The sequence below is a fragment of the Vicugna pacos genome, chromosome 20 (genome assembly GCF_048564905.1).
Source record: "Vicugna pacos chromosome 20, VicPac4, whole genome shotgun sequence".
Lineage (NCBI taxonomy): Eukaryota > Metazoa > Chordata > Mammalia > Artiodactyla > Camelidae > Vicugna > Vicugna pacos.
In genome coordinates, this window is record NC_133006.1 from 21,761,953 (window position 1) to 21,784,236 (window position 22,284).

A 22,284-nucleotide genomic window follows, 5' to 3' on the forward strand; every position below is an offset into this window, starting at 1 on the left:
AGTACCCTGTCCCTGGGGACAGTTCCTGGTTTCTCCTGTTGTCCCTGGTCCCTTGAGCATGTCTCACCAGCCCTGGGTCCTGACCTGAGCTGGGTGATAAGGTCTCTGTCCTCTCAGCTCCTGCCCCACCCCCTCTACCTCAGCAGCCCCCACCCCAACTAGGACTTGCTTACTGCCCAGAGACCTTGCTCTGGGAGGCAGACTCAGGCCTTCACAGACACCATCGCATGTGACCCTCATTCCAACCCCACCAGGTAGTTTCTTTAAGTCCATCCCCATTTTTCAAATGGGAAACCTGATCCTCAGAGAGGCTAAGTATCTTGTCCAAAGTCACTCAGCCAGGAAGCAGTAGAGTGAGCATCCTCCCCTCTTGTCTCCGACTGGAGGGGAGGAGGAAGCTGAAAGCAGGTGCAATGTTCATGCTTTGCACAAACCTTTGATGGGAGATATTTATAGGTGGGAAACGGGGTGACTGTCTTCCCCTCATTGTCCCTTAGTACCTGGGTCTTTCTGGCTCCAGTCAAATCTCTTGTAGTGGGCTCACTGCCTCCTGAGGGCTGGAGTCACCCTGCTCTCATGCCCTTCTCTGCTGGCCCAGGGGTCTTCGGCCAGGCCCTTGGGGCCCCGCCGATTTGCACAGCTATCTTATACTTTTCCACTGGCTCTTCTGCATGCATGTTTCCTGAGCACTCACAGCAGGGAATTTGCATCTAGGTGGAGAAGTAAGCTCCCAACAGAAGGCAGGGCTGACAAAGAGGTCCTGAAGTGCAGGTGTCCAGCCCAACGTGTGCTCAGACCCTGCAAGCCAGTCCTGCAGGGCAGGTACTGTGCATAGATTTTGCAGCCCACAGCCTGGCACTAAGTGGTTGCCCACTGTCTGTGTATACAGACTTCTGGACACTCAGTGTGACCAGGTGGTGGCTCAGAAGGGAGGTCACAGTGGGCTGAGGGGGTCTGGTAGGTCCCCAGAGGAGATGGGAAGCTTTGAGCATTTGGTCACCTTGGATTCCTACAGAGCCTCTGACCCCATGCTCATGCCAGCAGCTCCTGCCTTGCTGGTCCTCCCAACCCTATCAGTCAGGCACTCAGTGGCTCATTCATCCAGCAAGTGTGGGTCATGGCCTGTTCTGAGCTGGTGAGCCTGTGTGCTGGGCCCCTTGAAGCCCAGAGTGGAGAGACGGACACCGAGGAGATAAGCAGGCCTCCGTGAGGGAAGGGCTGCGATGGGGGGCCAGAGGGGCACTCTTGGCGGAGGGAGCAGCCTCTGAGAAGGCCTGCTGGGGCAGCAGGTGTGGTCAGATGGTGGGTTTTTGTAGGGACCAGGGCGAGGCTGGACGTTGCAGAACTGAGGGAGATATGTGGGCCTTGGGTGTTTCTCACACACACACACACACACACACACACACACACACACACACACACACAGGTGGGGAGCCACCAAGGGTGGCAGGCAGGGAGCCATATGTCAGATGATCTGTGCTTTAGAAATAGGCTGCAGTGGACACTGGATGGTGGGGAGAAGAACCAGTAGTGGGAGCAGGAAGGGGGCTGATGGCCGTGAACCAGGACTGAGCCGACCCCTGGAGAGCCCTGAGCCCTCCGTGGAGTCCCAGACCCAGCTGAATCCAGAGCTGGCTGGAGTGGGGCCCCCCTCACTGTCCCCCCATCCCCGCTCACTCTGAACAGCCACAGGTTAGGGGACGTTCACTCAGGGCTTGGACGTCTTCCCGACCTCAGACACCCTTCCAGCCACAGCTTGGCTGCCTGGAATCCACCACACAGCTCCGTTTATTTAGACAAGGACCTCGTTCCTGGCTGAAAACAAAGGTAGTACCATGTTCATCCCTTACCCTCTGAGTAGCTCCCTTTCCTGAGAGCCTGGTTTTCAGAGTGAGAAGGAAAGAAGGAGGGACAGGGAGAGAATTAACTGTGTGTGTGTGTGTGTGTGTGTGTGTGTTTGTCTTCGTGTGACCACAGGGGGCCAAGTTATGCCTTCCCCGACCCCTCTCTCTGCCAGGAGCCTGGGGGATGCTCTCAGGTTGTGTAACAACCCCCACTTTCTCTTCTGTGTTGCAGTTTGCTGCCTTCATATTTTGCGATAATGTAGATTTTTCCACTTGATTTCCTGGATTTGTCTTTCATTGTTTTTCTCTCTTTTTAGAGTTAAAAGGACCAAAAAAAAAAAAAAAAAGAAAAAGAAAGAAAGAAAAGGGGAAGAGGAGCCAGGTCTTGCTGGACCTCCTGCAGCTGTTTCTGGGCTGGGGGAAGGCAGGCCTCGCTGCACCCCCTGCACTGTGCAGCTGCAGGGAAATTGCTCCACGCTCTGGAGGAGGATTTTTCTCCTTCCAAGTCTGGAGCCCAGAGCCCGGGGTGCTTCTTGGGCAGAGGTAACAGCCTGGGTTGCAGAATGCGATCCCAGGGCCCTGGGTACTGGAGCAAGAGGGGATAGGCGCTGAGTCCCCAGGAGCTGTGGATGCGGTGCCCTATCTGGTCACCTCTCTGCCCCACTGCCTGGGGGCTGGCTGCTTAGCTGCTTCCTGGGAGGGGCCTAAGCCTTGCCCCAGGGGCTGGCAAGAGTGGATGTCCTGTTGAGGGAGAGAATGAAGAAACAGGGGGTGAGAGGATTCCTGGGCCTGGAGGATGTGGCTGAGGGCTCTGGGGAGGAACAGGAGAGCCCGGGTCCCCCGACTGTCCCCACCTGGGGTGAGCCTGGGTGAAAGCAGGCTGCCCTGGGGTGGGGGTAGGGCTTTTCTTTCGGCCTTCCCTGAACCACCAGGGTAGGCACAGCCCATGAGTTGGGGTGCCATGAAGGCAGGGGATCTGGGGGCTGCTTGGAGCGAGGGGAGAGGATTTATTTAGATCGATGGAATGGAGAGAGCCATCCCGTGGGGTTCAAGGAGGGTGCTGGGGGAAGAAGAAGCTGAGCACAGGTGTAGTGATTGCGCTGTGTGTAAACCCAAGTCCCCCGGAGCATCAGGGAGACACCTCAGGTGGAAAACCAGGCTGACCGACTCCCCAGCCTGTCCCTTAGTGCCTGTAGGTCTCCATGGCCCAGCCTCAAACAAGCTCCCTGGATCGTCTGTGCTGATGGAGGGAGCCGGAAGTGGACAATCCCAGGCAGTGGAGGACAGAAAAACGAGGTCCTTTTGGCAATGATCTGTCATTTGAGGGTGGGATTTACAAGTCCAAAGTATTTTCAATTCCTGGCTTTCAGGCAAGGCAGCAGCCCCCAGAGCTAAGTCAGAGCAGAGTTCAAATCTGCCTCTGTGCTTCAGCTGTATGGCCAGGCTGCAGCCTCCCTGTCCCCTAGGATGAAGCTGGGTGGAGTGCGGGGCTGCAGCCCCCAGCCTCCCTCCATTGCATCGCTCTGCTTGCTTCCTCCTCTGCCCTGCCTCCCAGGTGTTTTCAGATCTCCACCCTGCAGTGTAAGCTGTATGATCAGAGGCTCTGCCCTCCTCACAGCTGCATCCCAGCATCTAAACGGTGCCAGGCACATAGTAGGTGCTCAGCAAACATTTGTTGACTCAGTGAAGGAAAGGCAGTGGTAGCATGTTGGGCAGGGAGTGTCATGGGACACGTGGTGTCTGGGGAAGCATGCAGTGGGCCTGGCACCCAGCAGGCCTTCCCTGCCACCCGTGTGGCCAGCAGTGCTGTCTCCTTGTGCCCCTCCTGGGCTGGTTGCTCTCTCTTCCGATCTTGCTTCCCAACTAGACTGAGCTCCCAAGGAAGGGGTTTTATTTGCTATTGTTTCTTAAGGACTGAATATGCCAGGAACTGAGCAGGGCACTTCTCGAATGAGTGAATGAATGAATGAACACGCAGAGCTGGCCCTGCCCTTGGGGAGTGCAGCTGGAGGCAGACACGGGCACTAACACATCGGCTGGACCTGGAGAACAATGGGAAAGGTCACAAAACCACACAGGGAAAGGGCGCAGAGACCACAAAATACAACAGGAAACCCGTATCAAGTTTCGGTAGTGGAGTCTCCTTATCACGTTCAAGTCAGGGCAGCTGCCTGGAGCCTGGGGGCGGTGCAGGGTTCCAGCGGTCAGGGGAGGCCTGGCCAGGAAAGAGCCTGTCCTCAGGCAAAGGTAGGATTTCAGGAGCCAGATTGAGGAGGGGTGGGCAGCCCCATGTGGGGCTGGGCACTCACTGCAGGGTCCCAGTGAGGGTGGGGGTGGGAATTAGGGAGCTGGGAGAGGTGGGTGGGCTGGTGGGGCCCAGGGGGGTACAGGGATGTTCCAGCACTCACTGCAGGGGTTAGACTTGGGGTCTTCCCAGAGGTGGTGGGGAGCTGCAGGAGATGGGGGTTAACAGAGACCCAGTGACTGGGGTCTCTCCTTTCTCTTCCTGAGAGAGGCTGTGGACACAGACTTGGTTACAGCCCCACTTACTGCCTGTGTGACCTCTGTCAGACTACTCAGCACCTCTGAGCCTGTTTCCTCATCTGTGAAATGCCTGCCCCAGGGCATGTGAGGATTTATTGAGTGCCCGGCATGCAATGGGTGCTCAGTGAATGCTGGTCCCTCTCCAGTCCTCCCCAGTCCTCTCTAGCTGCGCCAAGGGGCGAGGAGGGCTGTTGAGGCAGATACTGTGCCACTTACTACTGGAAGCTGGTGTCACCCCAGGAGAGCCAGCCCCTTAGTCCCTGGGCTGAGGCCCCCTGAGCAGCCAAGCTGACAATTGGGCAGTGATGCCAGGGGGCCCCATGGGCACTTGGTTTCTCTCTGTGGGGCCAGTGACACCGGTGGGTACTTACTCCAGGGCAGATCCTGTGCCCAAACAAGCTCATGGGCCCCATGTGTTCCCTGACTCCACTTCCCAACCCGTTCCCGTTCCCCACGTGGCCTGTCGTGACACATTGGGCTGGCTGGTAGGTAGCCACAAGGAGCCGGATGGCCTGCATTCGAACCCCTGCTCTGTCCCCGACTATCTGCGTGACCTTGGGGAAGCCACTTAACTTCTTTGTGCCTCAGCATCCTTTTTTTACACTTAATTTTATTTTTTGTAGGGGAGATAATTAGGTATGTATGTATGTATGTATGTATGTATGTATGTATGTATGTATGTATGTATTTATATGGAGGTACTAGGGACTGAACCCAGGACCTCATGCATGTTAAGTATGTGCTCTGCCACTGAGCTATACCCTGCCCCTACTCCCACCACAGCATCTCCATCGATGGAATTGTCAGCTTGGCTGCTCAGGGGGCCTCAGCCCAGGGACTAAGGGGCTGGCTCTCCTGGGGTGGCACTGTGCTGATAATACTAACCTCAGATGAGTGAATCCATGTAAAATGTTCAGAATAATATGCAATCTGCATCAGACACTCTATGAACGTTCACTAGTAATTGAGCTCGGCAAAAGCCCCCAAACTCCCCTCCAGTCCCCTGACCCTTGTGGTTGTAAGAATATCCCACCCTGCTTAGACCAGCGCTCATTTCTGAGGATCTTGTGACTCACTCACATTCTAGCTGACAGAGCTGTGGCCACCTAACTCTCCTTTCACCAGCAAAACGAAGCATTTAAGATGTACCCTGAGGTGTCAGGTAGGACCATCCCGTGCAACTTCTTCAGGGAGCATCAGCCAGAAATATGACTTAGCCTAAGCGTTTCTCCCTATTCGGAACAATTAACTCCCATCCCCTGCCTCCCTCTCCGCTGGCCCCCTGGTCCCCTCCTCCCTTCTGGAGCCAGGTGGCTCATCCTTTTCCTGTCCAGCCTTCTCCTTTTGTCCATCTGTTTCCCCAGATTGCGAGAGAAACGTCACAATTGGCCCACTTTCTAACTGGAAAGAAACCATATGGAGGGTTTAGCTGGGAGCTGAGCGTCTGCCCGGCCACTGTTAGGGCCAGGCCAGCGCTGTGGGCAGCAGACTGGCTCCCTCTGGCTCTCTATGTGATCCGGGACTGGAGGTGCCCAGTCCTGCCCCCATACTCTCTCTTATTTTCTCCTTCTCTCCCTTCTCCAGGAGCTCCTGGTAGCCATGCTCTCCTCTGGGGCTTGGGACTTCTTTGGGTGTCTTAGGAGGACTTGAGGGGCTTGGTTTGCCTGAAAGTAGCAGAAAGTAAGGGAGGTGCTGGTCAGGGTGGGTCAGAGGCCTGTGGATGTTACAGAGAACCAGGGGTTCTACTTCCTGGTGGTGTGAGATTGTGTGTGTCATGTGGCCCCACGCCTGGCAGGCACCTGGCATGGGGCAGCCCTCTTTCTAGTGCGAGAAACTTGCCGTGCGTGCTGCTCTTACCAAGAACCTGTTAATGAGCACAGGGCCTGGGGACTAGAGCCCTCAGAGGTGTGTGTGGATGTGGGGGTTGGAGGCACTAATGACCCAGGGTGGACAATTTGCTGTCATTCTCAGATTTACTCCTCCAAAAACCATATGAAGTGGTTACATTGAAAATAACCAGTGTTTACTAAGCACTTGCTATGTGCCAGATATTATTGTATTTATATGTATGAACTCACTTAGCTTTATAACAACCCTACAAAATAGGTAGTGTTGTTATCTTCACTTTATAGATGATGTACCTGAGGCACAGAGAGGTTCAGTAATCAGCCTGAAATCACACAGCATTAAGTAGCATGGCTGAAATTTGAACCCAGACAGTCTAGCTCCTAACTATGATGCTCTGTTGCCTCTTGCTGGCAACCTGTTTGTACATATGGGGAAACTGAGGCACAGAGAACTTAAGTGGCATGTCCAGGGTCATATGGCTCATGACTAGCAAAGCTAAAATTTGCACTGTGGCTGTTCTGACTTCACAGCTCATGTTCAGAGATCAGCACCTGGGAGCTAAGCATCAGGCTAGGGGAACGTGGGACCCCCCTGGAGTGTGGTTGGGGGAGAGACCCTGTCTGCCCCAGGCTGACTGGTACCCTTCTGCAGGGGGTGTGTGCATCGCCCAGTCAGTCAAGATACCACGGGAACCGAAGCCCGGGGAGTTTGACAAGATCATCCGGCGCCTCCTGGAGACCTCGAACGCCAGGGCGATCATCATCTTTGCCAATGAGGACGACATCAGGTGAGGGCAGGAGGCAGTGGGGCGGGGGCTGAGAGCTAGGGATCCCTGCGGGAGACCTTCCTAGACAAGCCTGACACACCCTGGGGTCCAGAGAGATGGGGTGAGCCAGTGAGTGTGTGGGCTGGGAGACCCCTCAGGCTGGGACACAGGCTACTGTTAATGGGGCCCCCTTTTTTCCCTCTCCCTGTTTCCTGCATCCATTCTACCAACTGGGGGTGATAAACAGGTACTTTAATGGGGGGACTAAGGCTGTGGGCTTGGGGCACCTAGGTTCTACTCCTCCTGTTAGCTGTGTGACCTCAGGCAACTTTCTCAACCTCTCTGGGCCTTTTGTCTGTTTTTTAAAAAAACGAGTTAAGGATGCCTGCTACATAGTGTTGTTTGAGCCCTGAATGCAGGAGTGTGCATAAGGGGCTTAGAGCAGAGGCTGACATGGGGTGGTCTGGCCACCCCTCAGCCACTCCTTCCTTTCTTTGGTGAGCTCAGAGTAGTGGGAAGAGGCCTGGGCTGTGGTTCTAGTTCTAGTCTGGCTTGGGGCCACACTCACTGTTGGCAGTATCGCTCCTCCCTGGGCCTCAGTCTTCGCATCTGCAGAGTTGGGGCAGGTGGCCTCTGGGTGCCAGAACCATGCAGAGCAGAAACCCTGGACCAGCCCACCTCTCAGCACATCTGCCCCTGGGTCCTGAGTTGCAGGTCAGACACTCACATGCCCTTAAAAGGTGGCCTCTGAACACCCCTCCTAACCCACTTGCCTTCTTTCTGCCTTTTCTCTGCTACCACCTCTCTGGGACTGAAAATGGACCTGACTCTCATTCCGCAATCTGGGAGGAGACACAGGCCCTGCTCAGAGTCTGGTAGGGGAGGCACACTCTGCATTTGCAGAGGAGGGTGAGATAGTAGATATGGTCCTCCCCAGCCTCCTCCCTCCCATAGCTGGCCTGGGCTGTCAGAGCCCGCTGTGCCCTCCGGCCTCCCCTGCCTACCTGCCCAGCCCAGCCTGCCCAGTCTGCCCTGCCCCTACTCGGCTCCCGCCCCACTGCTAACCATCCACTCTGGGTCCCTTTCTTTCCAACACTATTTCCCACTTGTAAAGACCCCATCCTGGACTCCTGAGTTGCAGCAAAACAGATGTCCCCCCAGGAGACATTGTCAGGTCCCTACAGGGATGGAGGGCAAGGTTCCGGAAGATCACTAAGGCCTCAAAAGCTAAAAGGACCAGTTCTAATAAGTATTTCTCAGGCAGCAAAAGATCAGGCAGTGGGAGTCCTCAGGGTCCATCTGACACCTCCAAGCTGAAAACAGAGGCTGCTCCCAACCCCCTCAAAGCTTTCAGGTCCTCTAAATTCTGGCTCTGGACGGTCCTGTGGCCATAGGTCAGCCAGCAACTGGGGGGTGGAGGGACTCCTCTGAGTTTTTCTTTTTCCCTCCAATCACCAGTCCCTGTACTCCTGCCCCCACTCCCACCCCAAAGCCCAGCCCTCCTCAGGTCCCACCCCACCCACTCCAGCCCCCTGCGCAGCTCAGGTGGACCCACATTCTGGGAGGGAAGGCGGAAGGCTCTGGACCACAAATCCCAGAGAAGAGGCACCTTAGGGGGAAAGGGGGAAGGGCCTTAGATTGGCTCTCTGAGCAGCTTTTGGGTATGTGTGTTGGTGGAGGGGGTGGGGCGCATTTCTGGAAATCCACATGCATTTTCAGAAGCAAACAGAAGTAAAAATAAACCCAGGTGACTTTGCAGAGATTGAGGCTTGGGATCTCTGGTCATCTCTGGCTGGCCGGATGCAGGCGGGTATTAATAGGGCTGTGGTGTGGGTTCTGAGAGCATCCTCACCTCCAATTAATGTGCCCTGCGGGGGCTGCAGCAGGTTTGGGAGCCTGGCAATGTCGTGAATCAGGAGATGATGGAGGAGGGAAGGTGTGGGCTCTTGGGCCTGGAAACCTGTTTTTCCCTGGCAGCCGCAGGCGGTCCTGCCCTAGCTGGCCACCTCCTGCACAGGCCCAGCATCCTCCACCCAACCCCTGGAGTCTGTGTCCTGGCCTTGTCCATGGGAGGGGCCTGGCCAGTTTCTAGTCTCCTGGCCTCTTAGGTGCTGTGGGATCTTGAGCAAGTTGTTTGCTTCCTCTCGGCTCCAGTCTCTCCCCATGGAGAGAGCTGCGTTGGGAGAAGTCTGCCCAGTCCTTCCTGTCTTTCTCCTCCTAGAAGATGTGTTTGAGGGGCCACTTAGCTCATGCATCCTGTAAGCACTGATTGAGCGCTGCATGTGGGCTCAGCCCTGTGCTGGGCTCCAGGACCCCTGACTTGATTAGGACCACTGTCACTGTAGGCCGGGGAAAGGGGGAGCACCTGGCTGCCCGCTCCTTTTCATCCATCCAGGTTGATGTGGGGAGCAGGTCTTTGAAGGACCTGGACTTTTGGCACAGAAGGAGGTGGGATGAAGAGGGGGAGGGTGTAGAGGGGTGTGTGTGTGTTGTGTATGTGAGACAGTGGATATAAATATGGATATAAAAATAAAAACTAGGGACCAAGGTGGCATGAACCTTAGAGGACAGGGCCTGTGCAGATGTAGTTCCAGGGGCCTGAGTCAGACACAGGGCAGATCCAAACCTAGGGAAACAGGTGTGGTGTTTGCAGGGACAGATTTGGTCCTAGGGGACAGGAGTGGGTCTGGGAAGCACATTGCTCCTATAGGCAGGGGCGGACCCAGGAGACAGGCAGGGGATAGGGGTGCAAGGAGAGGTGAGAGGGGTAGCTGTGGGCCTATGGGCTTATGGGCCAGGGCACCAGGGGACCATGGGCCTGGGGTACTGGCATGGGTTCTGGGGCAACTCTGAGCCCAGGACTCACATGGATGAGGAGTGAGAGGTCCAGGTGTGGGCTGTGAGGGAGACAGGTGTGACCAGGGGTGGGGGCAGTTTTGTGGGCAGACACGGCTGGGCTGGGCTGGTGTGTGTTCCCTCAGGCGTGTGCTGGAGGCAGCACGGAAGGCCAACCAGACAGGCCACTTCTTCTGGATGGGCTCGGACAGCTGGGGCTCCAAGATCGCACCTGTGCTGCACCTGGAGGAGGTGGCTGAGGGGGCTGTGACCATCCTCCCCAAGAGGATGTCCGTGCGAGGTAGGCCCAGCAGCTTGGGCGGTGCGCCCGCTGCTCTTACCTGACATCATCCACCACCGCTGTCACTGTCACCCCCGACTATCCCCCGACTCCCTGCCTCTCCTGCTTCTCATCTTCCTGCATCCTGTCTTTCCTCTTCCTTGGCTCATAGCTTCTTTGTGCTCAGGTTCTGGGCTGGGAGGCCTTTCTGGCCACATTCTACCCAGCAGGATTCCAATCGAGATTTAGGACCTTTCTTCCTCCCTTTCCAGATATTTCTGCCCTGTGCTGGGGGACAGGGGCCTCCCTGCAGAGCCTGCCTGGGTCTGGCGAGTCCTAGATGTTGAGGAGTCTGGCCTGCCCTGCCTGGCATCCCTTCCTCCTGGGGCCAAACCCACAGTCACCCTGGTCAGGAACAGATTGCTCTGGTTGGAACCTCTCTGTGAGTGAGGCATGAAGTTCCCATTAACGGCCCGATTTGGCAGGGACCTCACTGTCCTCACCATGGGGGAGGCAGGTTCCCAGGGCCTTCTCCTCCACTCTTGCTCCATTCAGTACAGTCTAGCACTGGTGGAGCTGGAAAGGCCTGCAAGCATCTGCCTCCACCAAACTTTCCAGGATACCGAGTCCTGGGCAGGGGAGGGACATGCGTAAGGTCACACAGCAGTGTCCTCTGTTTACTCGAGGCAGAGGGAACACAGGCAGCAGAAGTTTCTACACTACCCACTCAGCCTTAAGCCATAATAAACATAAAGTAACAATAACTATGGCTATTGGTACCCAGAAATGCCAGGCCCCTTGCAGACATCTCATTTAGTCTTCCCCGCAACCCCACGAAAAACTTCTATCCACATTTAGTAGATGAATACATTAAGGCTCAGAGAGATGAAGTGACATATAGTGGCTGAAAGTGACACAAAGTGGCTATTAAATTGCAGGGTGCCAAGACTTGCCTGACAAGTCTCTTTTCTCTCTGGGACATTAGAGAAGCCTTTAGAGCCATAGTTCTCATCTGTGGGTGCTTTTGACCCTCAAGGATCAAGTGGCAATGTCTGGAGACATTTTGGTTATCACAATTGGGGAATGATACTTCTGGTATCTTGTGGGTAAAGGCCAGGGGTGCTGCTGAACATCCCGTGATGCACAGGATGCCCCCTGCCCCAGCAAAGAATGATCAGGCCCAGTGTGAGCAGTGTCAAGGTTGACACTCGACTTTAGGCCAGTCCCCCACCAGTGCCAGCACCTCCCTTACAGCTCCGACAGGTGGTCACTGAGCCTCCACTGGACCCTGCCGTAGACAGGAAGCTCACTGATTGGTGTGGCCCCATTGAACTTTCAGGCCGTCAGGCCCATCCCCAGCAGCTCGGTCAACTGTGCACCTTTCACAGAACAGTCATGATGCAGAAGGGCCCTGAGAGGAGACAGAAGGCGTGATTCACCACCAGCCTGCCCACCTAGGGCAGGTGTTTCTGGGCTTAGAGCAGAGTTGCTTAGTTCCTTGCAGCATTTGGAGGAGGAGGCTGCCTCTGTCAGTGATGGGGAGGTTCTGGACTTGAATGGAGAAGATCCGGGTCCCCATTTTGCTGTGTGACCTGGATCACTCCCTACACTCTCTGGTCCGATCTCTTCAGAACCAGAGAGCTTAGGTGCTCCCAGGCTTGGGCGCCCCTGCCCCCGACTAGCCTCTCTGCTCTACTCTCAGGACGCCCAGGTGGCTCCTCAAAGAGGCCCCATATTATCATTTTGGTGGTTAAAAAGCAGGAGAATTATCTTTTTCCTGTGCTTCACTTCCATTAAGGCAGCAGTTGTGAGATTACACATGCCCCCCCTGGAACTTAATACAGCTCTTTTCTCTATGAAGGAAATGAAATGCTCCACGTTTTATTTTGTCCAGCTGGTCCCGGGATCAGAGAATGCCTTCTTCCCTCAGCCCTGCCTCTGCCTGGGCCCTGTAAGGCTGCGGGAAGCAGAGGGAAGGGCTGGGAGTGGGCGGGGAAGAGAGGCCGAGGTCCTGACATCCTGGTTCCCTGTCAGGCTTTGACCGCTACTTCTCCAGCCGCACGCTGGATAACAACCGGCGCAACATCTGGTTTGCTGAGTTCTGGGAGGACAACTTTCATTGCAAGCTGAGCCGCCACGCACTCAAGAAGGGCAGCCACGTCAAAAAGTGCACCAGTGAGCATGAGCACGGGGCGGGGCCTGGGGCTGAGCCTCAGGGGGAGGGGCCAGGATGGGCCCGGAAGGGATGGGACTGTGTGTGTGGGGAGTCTGAGAACCCTGGGTAGGGGGTGCTATGGGACATTATTGCAGGAGCTGTACTGTCCAGGGGCCTAGGCGGTGGCACCTGGGTGTGGAATTGGGGGCCCAAAGGGGCAGGGCCAGGGCTGAATCGTGGTCTGACACCAGGGCCTTGCCTGTGGGTGGGCTTAGGGTGATGCTGCTGAGTGGGGGAAGGGGCTCCTGGGTCTGGCAGAGGCTTTCTTCTGTCTGTGGCCGCCTTGGGCTTCATCTGGATGTCCCACAGGGAAGTGACCCCAGCCGCTCTGTGGCTTCTGATGTTCACCAGTCTGAGCACTTTACAGAAACCATCTCTAACCACTTGGGATTCCCTCAGTCACTCAGCAGACACCAGTTTGATTCGCAGTGCCTGGCCCTTGTTCTAAGCACCGTGGATATAGCAATGAATGAAAGAATCAAAAATCTCTTGGAGTTTTTATCCTAATAGGAGGGACAGACAATAAACAAGATAAATAAGTAAACTATGGATTGTATCAGAAGAAAAATGTGCAGTCAAAACAAACAAAATCGATAAGAGAGAGGATGGCCTCTAGGAAAGGTGACATTTGAGCAGAGTCCTGAAAAGAACAGGGAATGAGCCACAGGAAGATGGGACAATGGGTCTGTTTTACAGGCTGGAGAACGGAGGCTCAGAGAAGTTAAGAAAAAGGACCTGAGTTCCCACAGATGGAAGGTGGTAGAGCAGGATTTGGACCCAGCTCTGAGCTCTAGGTCCTCAGCCCCCCATGGTAGCCATCTTGGTGTGTTCACTTTTGATACATGTGGATGTGAGTCCTTGTGTGCTCGTGGTGTGGTGGCTCTGCAGCAGGACCTGGCCTCAGGGACATTGGGAGGGCCCTGGGTACCCCTCAGCCTGAGCGGTGCCCATGCAAGGATGGTGCACTCCCTCTTATATCCTCCTGGACTGGTTGGTGCAGCTCGGGCAGAGACCTTGATGAGCAAGGGGTCACTGAACTGGCTGCGGGGACATGTTGCAGGGAAGATGCTGGCCTCCCATTCTTCCAGACTTGGGCTGCTAAATTACCCAACTGCATGTCTCAGGAGAGCGGCAGATACTGGCAGTGGGAGATTGGGCTGGTGTGTCTTGAGGTGGCAAGAAGTGGGTGGGTACCCAAATGGTTACTTCCTAACTGTGTGACCTCGGGCAGATCATTTCACCTCTGGAAGCCTCAGTTTCCTCATCTGTAAAATAGGAATCATACTGCCCACTCCCATTCTCCCAGGGCCCCATCCCCAGCAGAGCTACCTCTCTCACGGTTTCCCAGAGGAGGCGTGGAGGTGTTCTGCAGGAAGCACTCGTAGATGGCCCGTGCATTGCCCCACACCTGAGCGAGACAGGAGTCACTGAGCTGGATGTCTCTGCAGCTGTCAAGGCCTGTGGGAGGAAATGCCCTCCCCCCTCCTCCTCTCCTGGCCCCCTCCCTGGGAGCCCGCGGAGCAGGGCTTGGGAATTAAAGCTGTAAACAAGGCAGATGTGGCATCCGTCTTTCTGACAGCACTGCCAGCCAGGTGACGGCTGAGTGCAGGAAGGCCTGGTTTACGAGGAGGTAGGAGAAATTTACTGCCTGCTGCTCCCGGGGGCTGGGAGCTCTGAGAGTGAGGATAGCAGCATGGCAGCTGGGGATGTGTGGGGAGATGCCGATCACCCAGCCTGTGCTAACAGTAATAACAACAATAATAATAACAGCTGATATTTATATAGCATTTATTACTTGTCAAGCTCTGTTCTAGTGCTTTGCATTTAATCTTCATAGCAACCCATTTTACAGATGAGGAAACTGAGGCACAGAGAGGTTAAAGACTTGCCTAAGGTCATACAGGTAGTACGTAGCAGAGTTGGGATTTGAACTCTGGCCATCTGGCTCCAGGGATGTCTTAATCCTGGGGCCCTCCTGCTATTCCTGCTTGGCTTAGAAGGCTCTTCCCACCTCCACATTCCTAAAGGAATATAAGGAGTTCCCCTAGGGAAAGGAAGGAAGACCAACATTTGAGATTACCTGCTATGTGCCAGGCCATGCCACTCATTAGATGATCTCACATTTGCTTAAACCACAAGCCATATGGTGGCCAGAGGGATCCTGAGCCTTTCCCCTCAATGCTGCTTCTTATTTATTCAACTGCATTTACTAGGAAGCTGTCTGTGTGCCCAGCCCTGTGCTACGCTCTGTGAGGGGGATAGACCTGCCCTGGGAAGCTTCTCCTGCAGGTGGGAGACAATATGGCCTCACAGACGAGGCGGTATATGATGGCGTGGTCTCAGCAGTCAGAGCCATGGGCCTCCAGAGAGCACCTGATTGTGAGACCAGGGAGGACAGATCCAGGAGGCCTCTTGGAGAGAAACTGAGAGTGCTGGGAGACTATGGATGGTGCACTTTTAATTCAGGAGGTCAGAAGTCCTTACTGGGAAGGTGACTGGGAAAGAGTGTGCCAGGCAGAGGGCACAGCATGTGCAAAGGCCCTGAGGTCGGCTCAGGCCTGGCAGGTTTGGAGAGCAATGAGGAGGCCCATGCAGTTGAAGCAGATAGAGCAACAGGTAGAAGCTAAGGTCAGTGAGCTGGGGTGGGGTGGCACAGATCGTGTGGGCCTTGCAGGCAGTTTGTAAGGATTTAGTCTTTTAATGCAGAATGAGACAAAGCTATTGCAGGGTTTAAAAAAGATTAATGTGATCAGATTTATGTTGTAATGGACTCACTCTGGCTGCTTCCTGGAGCGGAGATGGGGGCAAGGACAGAGCAGAAGACCAGTTAGGAGGCAGTGCTGTAGTCCAGGTGGGAAGTGATGGGACCCCGGAGCAGGTGGTGGCCATGGAGATGGTGAGAAATGTATACCTTCTGCAGAATTTGCTGATGGATTTGAGGTGAATCAAAGATGGCAGAAAATCAAGGATGAATCCAAGGTTCTTGGCTGGGCACTGAGATGGGGGTGGGAGGGTCAGGCCTAGCCATATGGAGAATCCTGGGAGAGGTGGGTGCAAAACCCAGGCTGGAGTTGGGCAGGAGGGAGATGTTGGAGAGAAATTGATGGTGAGTAGGGACAACTCTTCTGAGGTTTGCTCAGAAACGGAGAAAGAGAGATGCTAGCTAGAGGAGAAGTGGGGTCAATAGAAGGTTTTTATTTGTTTAAATGGGAGAAATTGGAGCATATTTCTCTTTTGACAGCAAAGATTCAGCAGAGGGAAAACCAGATGCTGCTGGAAGGGGAGGGAGCCTGGTTGGGTGATGGGGGAGAGGAGACATCCACATGGCGGGGCAGCTGTGACTTCAGCCCCCAGAGCTGCCTCCCCTTCACCCCTGGCCGCAGTCTGACCCGGTCTGGGAGGGCTATGCCCAGGCTCCAGGGCTGAGGGGTGTAGGCCTCAGAACCAGTGTGGGGCAAGCTGTCCTGTGCAGGTGCCAAGCGTGGCCTCTGCTACAGTGATCAACCTTCTCTAGTGGTCCCAGGAACCGCCTCATTTCACAGACGAGGGGATGGGAGCTCAGAGATGCTAAGTAACTCAGCAGGCCAGTGAGAGGCTGAGCGGGGGCTTTCAAACTGCTCCCATCTGACCCTGACACCCATGTCATGTTTCTCAAACTGGGGTCTGTGGACATCTGGAGACACATTCTTGTGGTCAGTCTCTTAGAGACCCAGGAGTTCCATGACGATTCTTGAACTTTGCATTTTCATCAGCAAGTGGTCTTTACCAATTGCAAAGGCAACTTCTCTGCTACTGTGATCATCTGCAGTTGGAAGTCACTGTCACCATCAGGACTTCAGCTTCTGATGATTGTATTTTCATCCTGGGGTCATATTCATCCTGGGGTCATCCTGGGACAGAGTTGTTTTCCTTCAAAAGGGGCCTGAGGCTGGCTCAGGGTTGGGGAACCCTGGGCTGTACCACTGCAGAGCTCCTGGAGCCAGAAAGACAGGAGCCCACCCTGCTGGGTGAGTCACTTCACCTTCTTGCCCCTGAGGTGGTGATCCCTTATCAGCCCCAGCCAGTAACCCACCAAGACCCCAGGGCTGGCAGCGTTCCCAGGGACGGGAGTTGGCAGAGAGCTGAGACCAAGTTTGGGGGAACAGACTTAGAGATGGCAGAGACCAGGCTGAGTTGTTTAGAGGTTCCCCAATTGAAAAGCAGATGACTTGATGGGTTGAAAATTCAAGGGGCCGGCAGAAACCATGGTGGGGGGCTGAAGAAGGAGGGTGCGATTCTAGATGAGGAAGGGGAGCCTGCCATGTGACTTTGAGGGATGCCAGCAGGCCCTGGGGCAGCGGAGCCTGACCTCAGGACAGGACCTGTGTGTTCCAGGGAGGTGACGGGGAGAAGGTCTCAACCACAGGCAGAGTCAGGAAAGAGGGGGCATGGCCAGCAGGCGCAGGTGGCAGCTCCTCCCCTCATCTGTATATCAGGCCCCTTTCTGTGGGGTGGGCACCCCACTCATCTCATGGGGGGCAAGGCTAACCAGCACGTGCCAGGCTGCAGACAGGATGGAGTGGTGGCCCAAGACTGGATTGGAGGTCTCTGGGGGTGGAGCATTATGCCACGGAGGAGTGTTAGGGAGGAGAGGAAAGCTGTGGCTTATAGAGCGCTATGTACAAGATATGATGCTGTGTGTTCTACGTCTGTGCCTCCTCGAATTGTCTCAGTGGCCTCTCAGTGGGTACTATTGCCCTGGGTTTCCATCTGAGGGATATAGATTTTACTTCACCTGGGTCCTATAGCTGGTCTGTGGCAGAGCTGTGTACCAGACGGCTCTCCCTGTGGGGATCCAGGGACCCTCTTATACTACTCCCTGGGAGTTTGCCCAAGGGATGAAAATCAGTGTGTATGTTTGCATATTTGTATGTAAATGCAAATTTAGATGTGTGTAGATGTGTGTTGTGCACAGACACCTGTGCCAGATTCCTTGTGTGGACCTGAACCTGCGAGCGCAGACCCCGCGAGGGTCTCACCAGCCCTGTCTCAGCCAGTGGAGTTAATTCCCCCTGGGGGGCAGCCTTCAGCCTAAGACTGGCGGGAGCTGGGGTATTTGTCCCCTCGGATGGGATGACCCTGAGGCGTACGCTATACAGTTTTCTGGAGTCCCCCACGAGCTTGGGCCCCACACCTGGTGTTACTGCTCTCCCTTCCCCATCTCACCTCCTTACCCCCTCCTAGTGTTTCCAGCCATCACTTCCCAGGTCAAACACTTGCACCCAAATCCTTGTCAGGACCTGCTCGTGGGGCTTCTCGGCCTGACAGTAAATCTGAGTGACCACATGCTTGTATGAGTGTCATGATGACTGTGTAGCTGTGTACATAGTGTGTGTTTATGTTTGCACCTGTGTTCAGATATGTTGGAACATGCGTACGGGTAGAGAGCTGTGTATACATGCACGCAGGCTTGTGGGTTGCTACTCTATATGGTAGATGTGAAAATACATGTGTCTAAGTGGTAGATTTTGTGCACCTTGATGTCGGGGAGTGTATGTGTGCCTGTGTACACAAGCATAGAACTCCAGAGGATGGTGGTGGGGCCGGGTGGGCTGTGGAGAGGTGAGGGGGGAGAGAAGGAGGAACTCTGATTCTTTCAACCTTGAAAACTCATTTCAATTACAATTTACAACCTGCAGACAAAGGCTGCAGTCACCGTAGTAACCACAGCTACGGGGTTTTGATGGAGAAAATCCTCTCCCGGGTGGTTCCTCGCTCGGCTGGCTGTCACCCGTGGCAGAGCCAAGTGCATCTCGGGCTCGGTGTGCCCCGGGACACAATTAGGACATCCTCAAACTGTTGCTGCTGTCATCGCTGCCATGAGTCTGGAATTTATCTCCTCCAGGAGCTCTCAGAAGTGTGTCTCCTATCCTCCCATAACTGCAGTTCCCCTGCCTGGGCCTGGGGGTCCCGCCCACTCATAGAGGGGATTTTTCTGACCCCCGCTTTCCTCCATGGCCACCTCTCTCCTGTAGCCCTGCAGACAGGCATCCTTAGCTCCTGGTTAGGCCTGGCCAGACAACTGGGGCAGGACCTGAGCCCCAGAGAAGGGGGAAGGAGGCAGGTCAGGGGCTGCATGGAGGGAGAAGAAGGGGAGGGACAGTTCAGGGTGGTAGAAACTCTTTTGGAACCAGAGAGATCCAGGTTCAAATCCTAGCTTTGGTGCTTACCAGGCAGGCCAGTCCCCAGGTGTGTGTGAGTGCCTGCCAGGCGCCAGGACTCCTGCAAGTCTGCATACATCACTCGACCACGGGCAGCTCTCAGTTACCTCCTCTGTGAGGGGGCCAGTCCAGCCTACCTCTCCGATGCTTGGAGAGGAGGAAATGCCAGCCATGCCGCAGGGTTATTTGCTGAAGGATATGCAGCAAATGGTGCATATCCTTCAGCAAATGGTTATGGGCACATCTTCTGACCTTCAGGACCTTCTTCAGTTTGTGTTTGTAATTCCTGCCCCCCTCCCCTAAAGTGAGTACACTTAGGCTCTGTCCTTTGTTGCTTCCTGTGGGGCTCAGGGGAAGGGCCCTTGGAGTTTGAGTGGTGTGTGTGTGTGTGTGTAGGGGGCATGCTCAGGCCTGCCACTCACTCGCAAACAAAGGCCCTTTGCCCGTCACCTCACTGCTCCCGTTTTCTCATTTGTAATTGGGGCCAGATTTGAGACAAAAGTCAAGGCCGTGAAAATGCGTTGGGAAGCCTCTGGAAGTCCATGGCTGGCACCTTAACAACTCTAGGGGGGAGGTCCTGGAGGGGCAGCACTGAAGGGCCGCCTACAGTCCACAGGACCCCAGAGCCCTTCCCATGGGAGCCTCCCCAGGCAGAGGTGGAGGTGGACTTGGTCCTGGACCTGAGTAGTCTAGGAATGGATGCTTCAGCCTGACCCACTGAGGAGGGACCCCTGAGAAGACAGGGAAAGGAGGGGCCAAGGGCAGCTCAGCTGGGGCGATGTGGCCAAGGTCCCTTGGCCCAGTGTGTCCTTGGCCTTGAGAGAGAACTGCCTCCTCTCTGCAGTGACCGCAGCCTCCCCCTTCATCCTGGTTAATAATTCAGCCTCTCATCCATATGAAATGAGGGTGTGATGGGAGCTGCAGGGGAGTGGAGTGGTATTTTATGGTCTTCGGGATGCAGAGGGCAGGACCCAGGGGCTGGGGGTGGGGTCCAGGGCTGGGGCTTTCCAGGCGATGCTGCCCCAGCCCCCACTGTCACCCTGCAAGATTATCCCTTGTGCTTCTCTCCTGGCTGTCACAACCTGTGATCAGAAGCCTTGGACAAGAGGGCGGGCTGCCAGCTGGAGAACTTGCATCTCCTGTTGGCCTATCTCTGTGCCGTAGTCTAGAGATAGCTTTGCCCGTGAACAGAGCTCTGCCCTCCCAGAGCTCCCACCTCTTTGTGCCCTTGTGTTTAACAAACTTCTGTAGCACCTGGCCAGCACCAGCCCTTTCTTTATGACCCATTGTGAATATTAACCCATTAATCCTCCTAGGGACAGTATCCTGACCCTGTGAGGTGAGAACCATTATCACCCTCATTTTGTAGATGAGGAAGCTGAAGCCTGAGAGCTGAGGTGGCAGGTCCAAGGTCACAGCTAGAGTACGTGGTGGAGCTGGGGTTCCAGCTCAGACTATCTTGTGCGAATGCAACGCAATGGTAGTAGTGGGTAGCCAGGGGCTGAGCTGACTGCCGAGAGAGCCGGGTGGGCAGCCTTGAAGACCACCCTGTCTCCAGCCCCGAGACTGCACCATAGAAGCTGTGGGTTCTTTCTGGACTCAACAGTGCCCCCAGAGCCACCTGGACATCTGCCCCTAAACCATCCAGTCTGAGTACTGGGACCTTTGATCTCTGACCCTGAGGTTGGGATACTGGAGCCAGGTTCTGACCTTGGTCATGGAGTCTTGGTGGCCAAGGGATATGAGATGTGCCACCAGCTTCGTGAGAGCCCTGGGCAGCAGGGACAGTGACCATTCACTGCTAAAAATGCAGGAACCTAGGGGTGATCTGTGGATCCCTGGAGCCTCAACCTGGCCCCACATGAGACACTGGAGGCCCAGGCCAGTGGCCTATGGGGTTGGATGTGGGTGCAGCCACTCACCCTGCTGGCTGCTGGGGAATTACCTCTGTAAGGTGTAGAACTGGCCTTCTAGCAGGGAGGCACCAATGTGCATGTGTGTGTGTGCGTGTGTGTGTGAATTTCATTGCCCTGGCCTTGAGGGAGGAGGCCGCATGCTGTGTGCCGTTGGGAGAGGAAGCTGGACTTCCCTAGCACTCTGCCCATCCTCTCCCTTCCTCCCCTCTGCCATCCTCCTGCCCCCATGTCCCCACCTCAGAGCCCCTGCCCCTTCCTGACCTCTCCTCCCACTATTCTGCCCTCCCCCTGCAATCCGGCTCTTACAATCTCTCAGGCGTGGTGTAGTGCACAGACTGGGAGCTGGAGCATCTGGTCCAGTCCAGCTCTGCATGGTCCTGGAATGCCAGTGAGCTTTTCTGTGCCTCATCCTTTTTCATCTCTGTAATGGGGATAATTACTCACCTCACAGCATTGTTGTGAGAATTCAATGAGTTAATATCCTTAAAGAGCTTAGAACAGTGCTTAGCACAGAGTAGATGCTCCACAGACGTTAGCAGTCCTTCTTCATTATCATGATTACCCAGGGCCCAGGCCAGGAGCTCCTCCTCCAGAAAGACTTCCTGACCTACTCTGGCCCAGGGACCTCTTTAGCCCACCTTTGAAACCATCTGTCTGGTCTGACCACTTAAGCACAGTAGTAATGTGGCGTGGTCGCCCACTCTGTGCCAAGTGTTTCCTGTACCTCATTTCACTTAAGCCTCATGGCACTTCTTTTGAGGCAGGGTTATGACCTCCTTTTTCCCCAGAGGACATCGAGGCTTCAGGCAGCCAAAGAGTTTGCACAGGGCCCAGAGCCCAAGGGGTGAGGATGGGAGGCTAGAGCTCCAAGGCCATGGTGCCCTGGGGAGCCACTGCTGTTTACAGTGAGAAGGCGGTGGAGTGTGTGGGGTGGGTTCCCCATTTTGCAAAGCTCACCATCCCTGGCTAGTGGGGGACCACTGACATGGGGAAGAGTGGTTGAGGATGACAGTGAGTTCTGGTGTCTGGGGCGTCTGGAAGCCACTGAGGTCATCAGGTGGCCTAGGACCTGAATCCCAAGAGAACTGCAGCCAATCTCTCACCCTCTCTGGGCCTTGGTTTCTCCACCTGTGCCCTGTGGTGGGGCAGCGTCCCCTGGCTGGAGTGGCTCCCCACGGGTGAGCTGCTGTAGGGCCCCGCTGCCTTCATCGACAGACACAGTTCCTGCCCTGGCGATTTCCCAGCCTGTGTGAGGGCCAGCTGCTCCCGTATTAGTCCAGGCCAGGCTCAGGGGTGGGGGGCACCACAGCCAAAAGGAGACCCCTGACTCACTGCCTTCCAAGGGTGACAGTGACAAGGGGGCCTGCCCTGGTTGTTCTGGAGCCTTGGGGTGCAGGGCCTAGTGGTGCAGTGGTGAGGGCAGTGGACCTTTCAGAACCATCCCCCTCTGGTGCCTCCCCAAGACCATACCCTGGGGTGATGGAGTCCAGAGATCTGTGGTGTGCACAGATGGGCTCGCTGGGCCTCAGGGGGCTGCTGGGGTTCCCATCACTTGTCTGTGAGGATGGCAGGCCTCACGGGTGCCCCCACTCTGAGTCTTTGGTTGCAGACCGAGAGCGCATTGGGCAGGACTCTGCATACGAGCAGGAGGGAAAGGTGCAGTTTGTGATTGACGCGGTGTACGCCATGGGCCATGCCCTGCACGCCATGCACCGGGACCTGTGTCCAGGCCGTGTGGGGCTCTGCCCACGCATGGACCCCGTGGACGGCACCCAGCTGCTCAAGTACATCCGCAGCGTCAACTTCTCAGGTGGGGGCGCAGTACAGGGCACCACC

The 22,284-nt window shown here is 55.4% G+C and overlaps 1 protein-coding gene across 9 annotated transcripts in view; it reads left to right on the plus strand.

Annotated features, from left to right (window-relative positions):
- The window catches only part of GRM4 (glutamate metabotropic receptor 4), a 141,408-nt gene that overhangs the window by 102,393 nt on the left and 16,731 nt on the right, over positions 1–22,284 (plus strand). For all 9 annotated transcript variants that reach the window (XR_012062208.1, XR_012062209.1, XM_072945225.1 and 6 more), the window contains 4 exons: positions 6,888–7,023; positions 9,984–10,138; positions 12,152–12,292; positions 22,058–22,258. Coding sequence is in view for 7 of the 9 variants with exons in the window: in XM_072945225.1 (XP_072801326.1) it covers positions 6,888–7,023; positions 9,984–10,138; positions 12,152–12,292; positions 22,058–22,258 (633 nt within the window). In the remaining 2 variants the exon portion in view is untranslated. The remainder of the gene's footprint in view (positions 1–6,887; positions 7,024–9,983; positions 10,139–12,151; positions 12,293–22,057; positions 22,259–22,284) is intronic.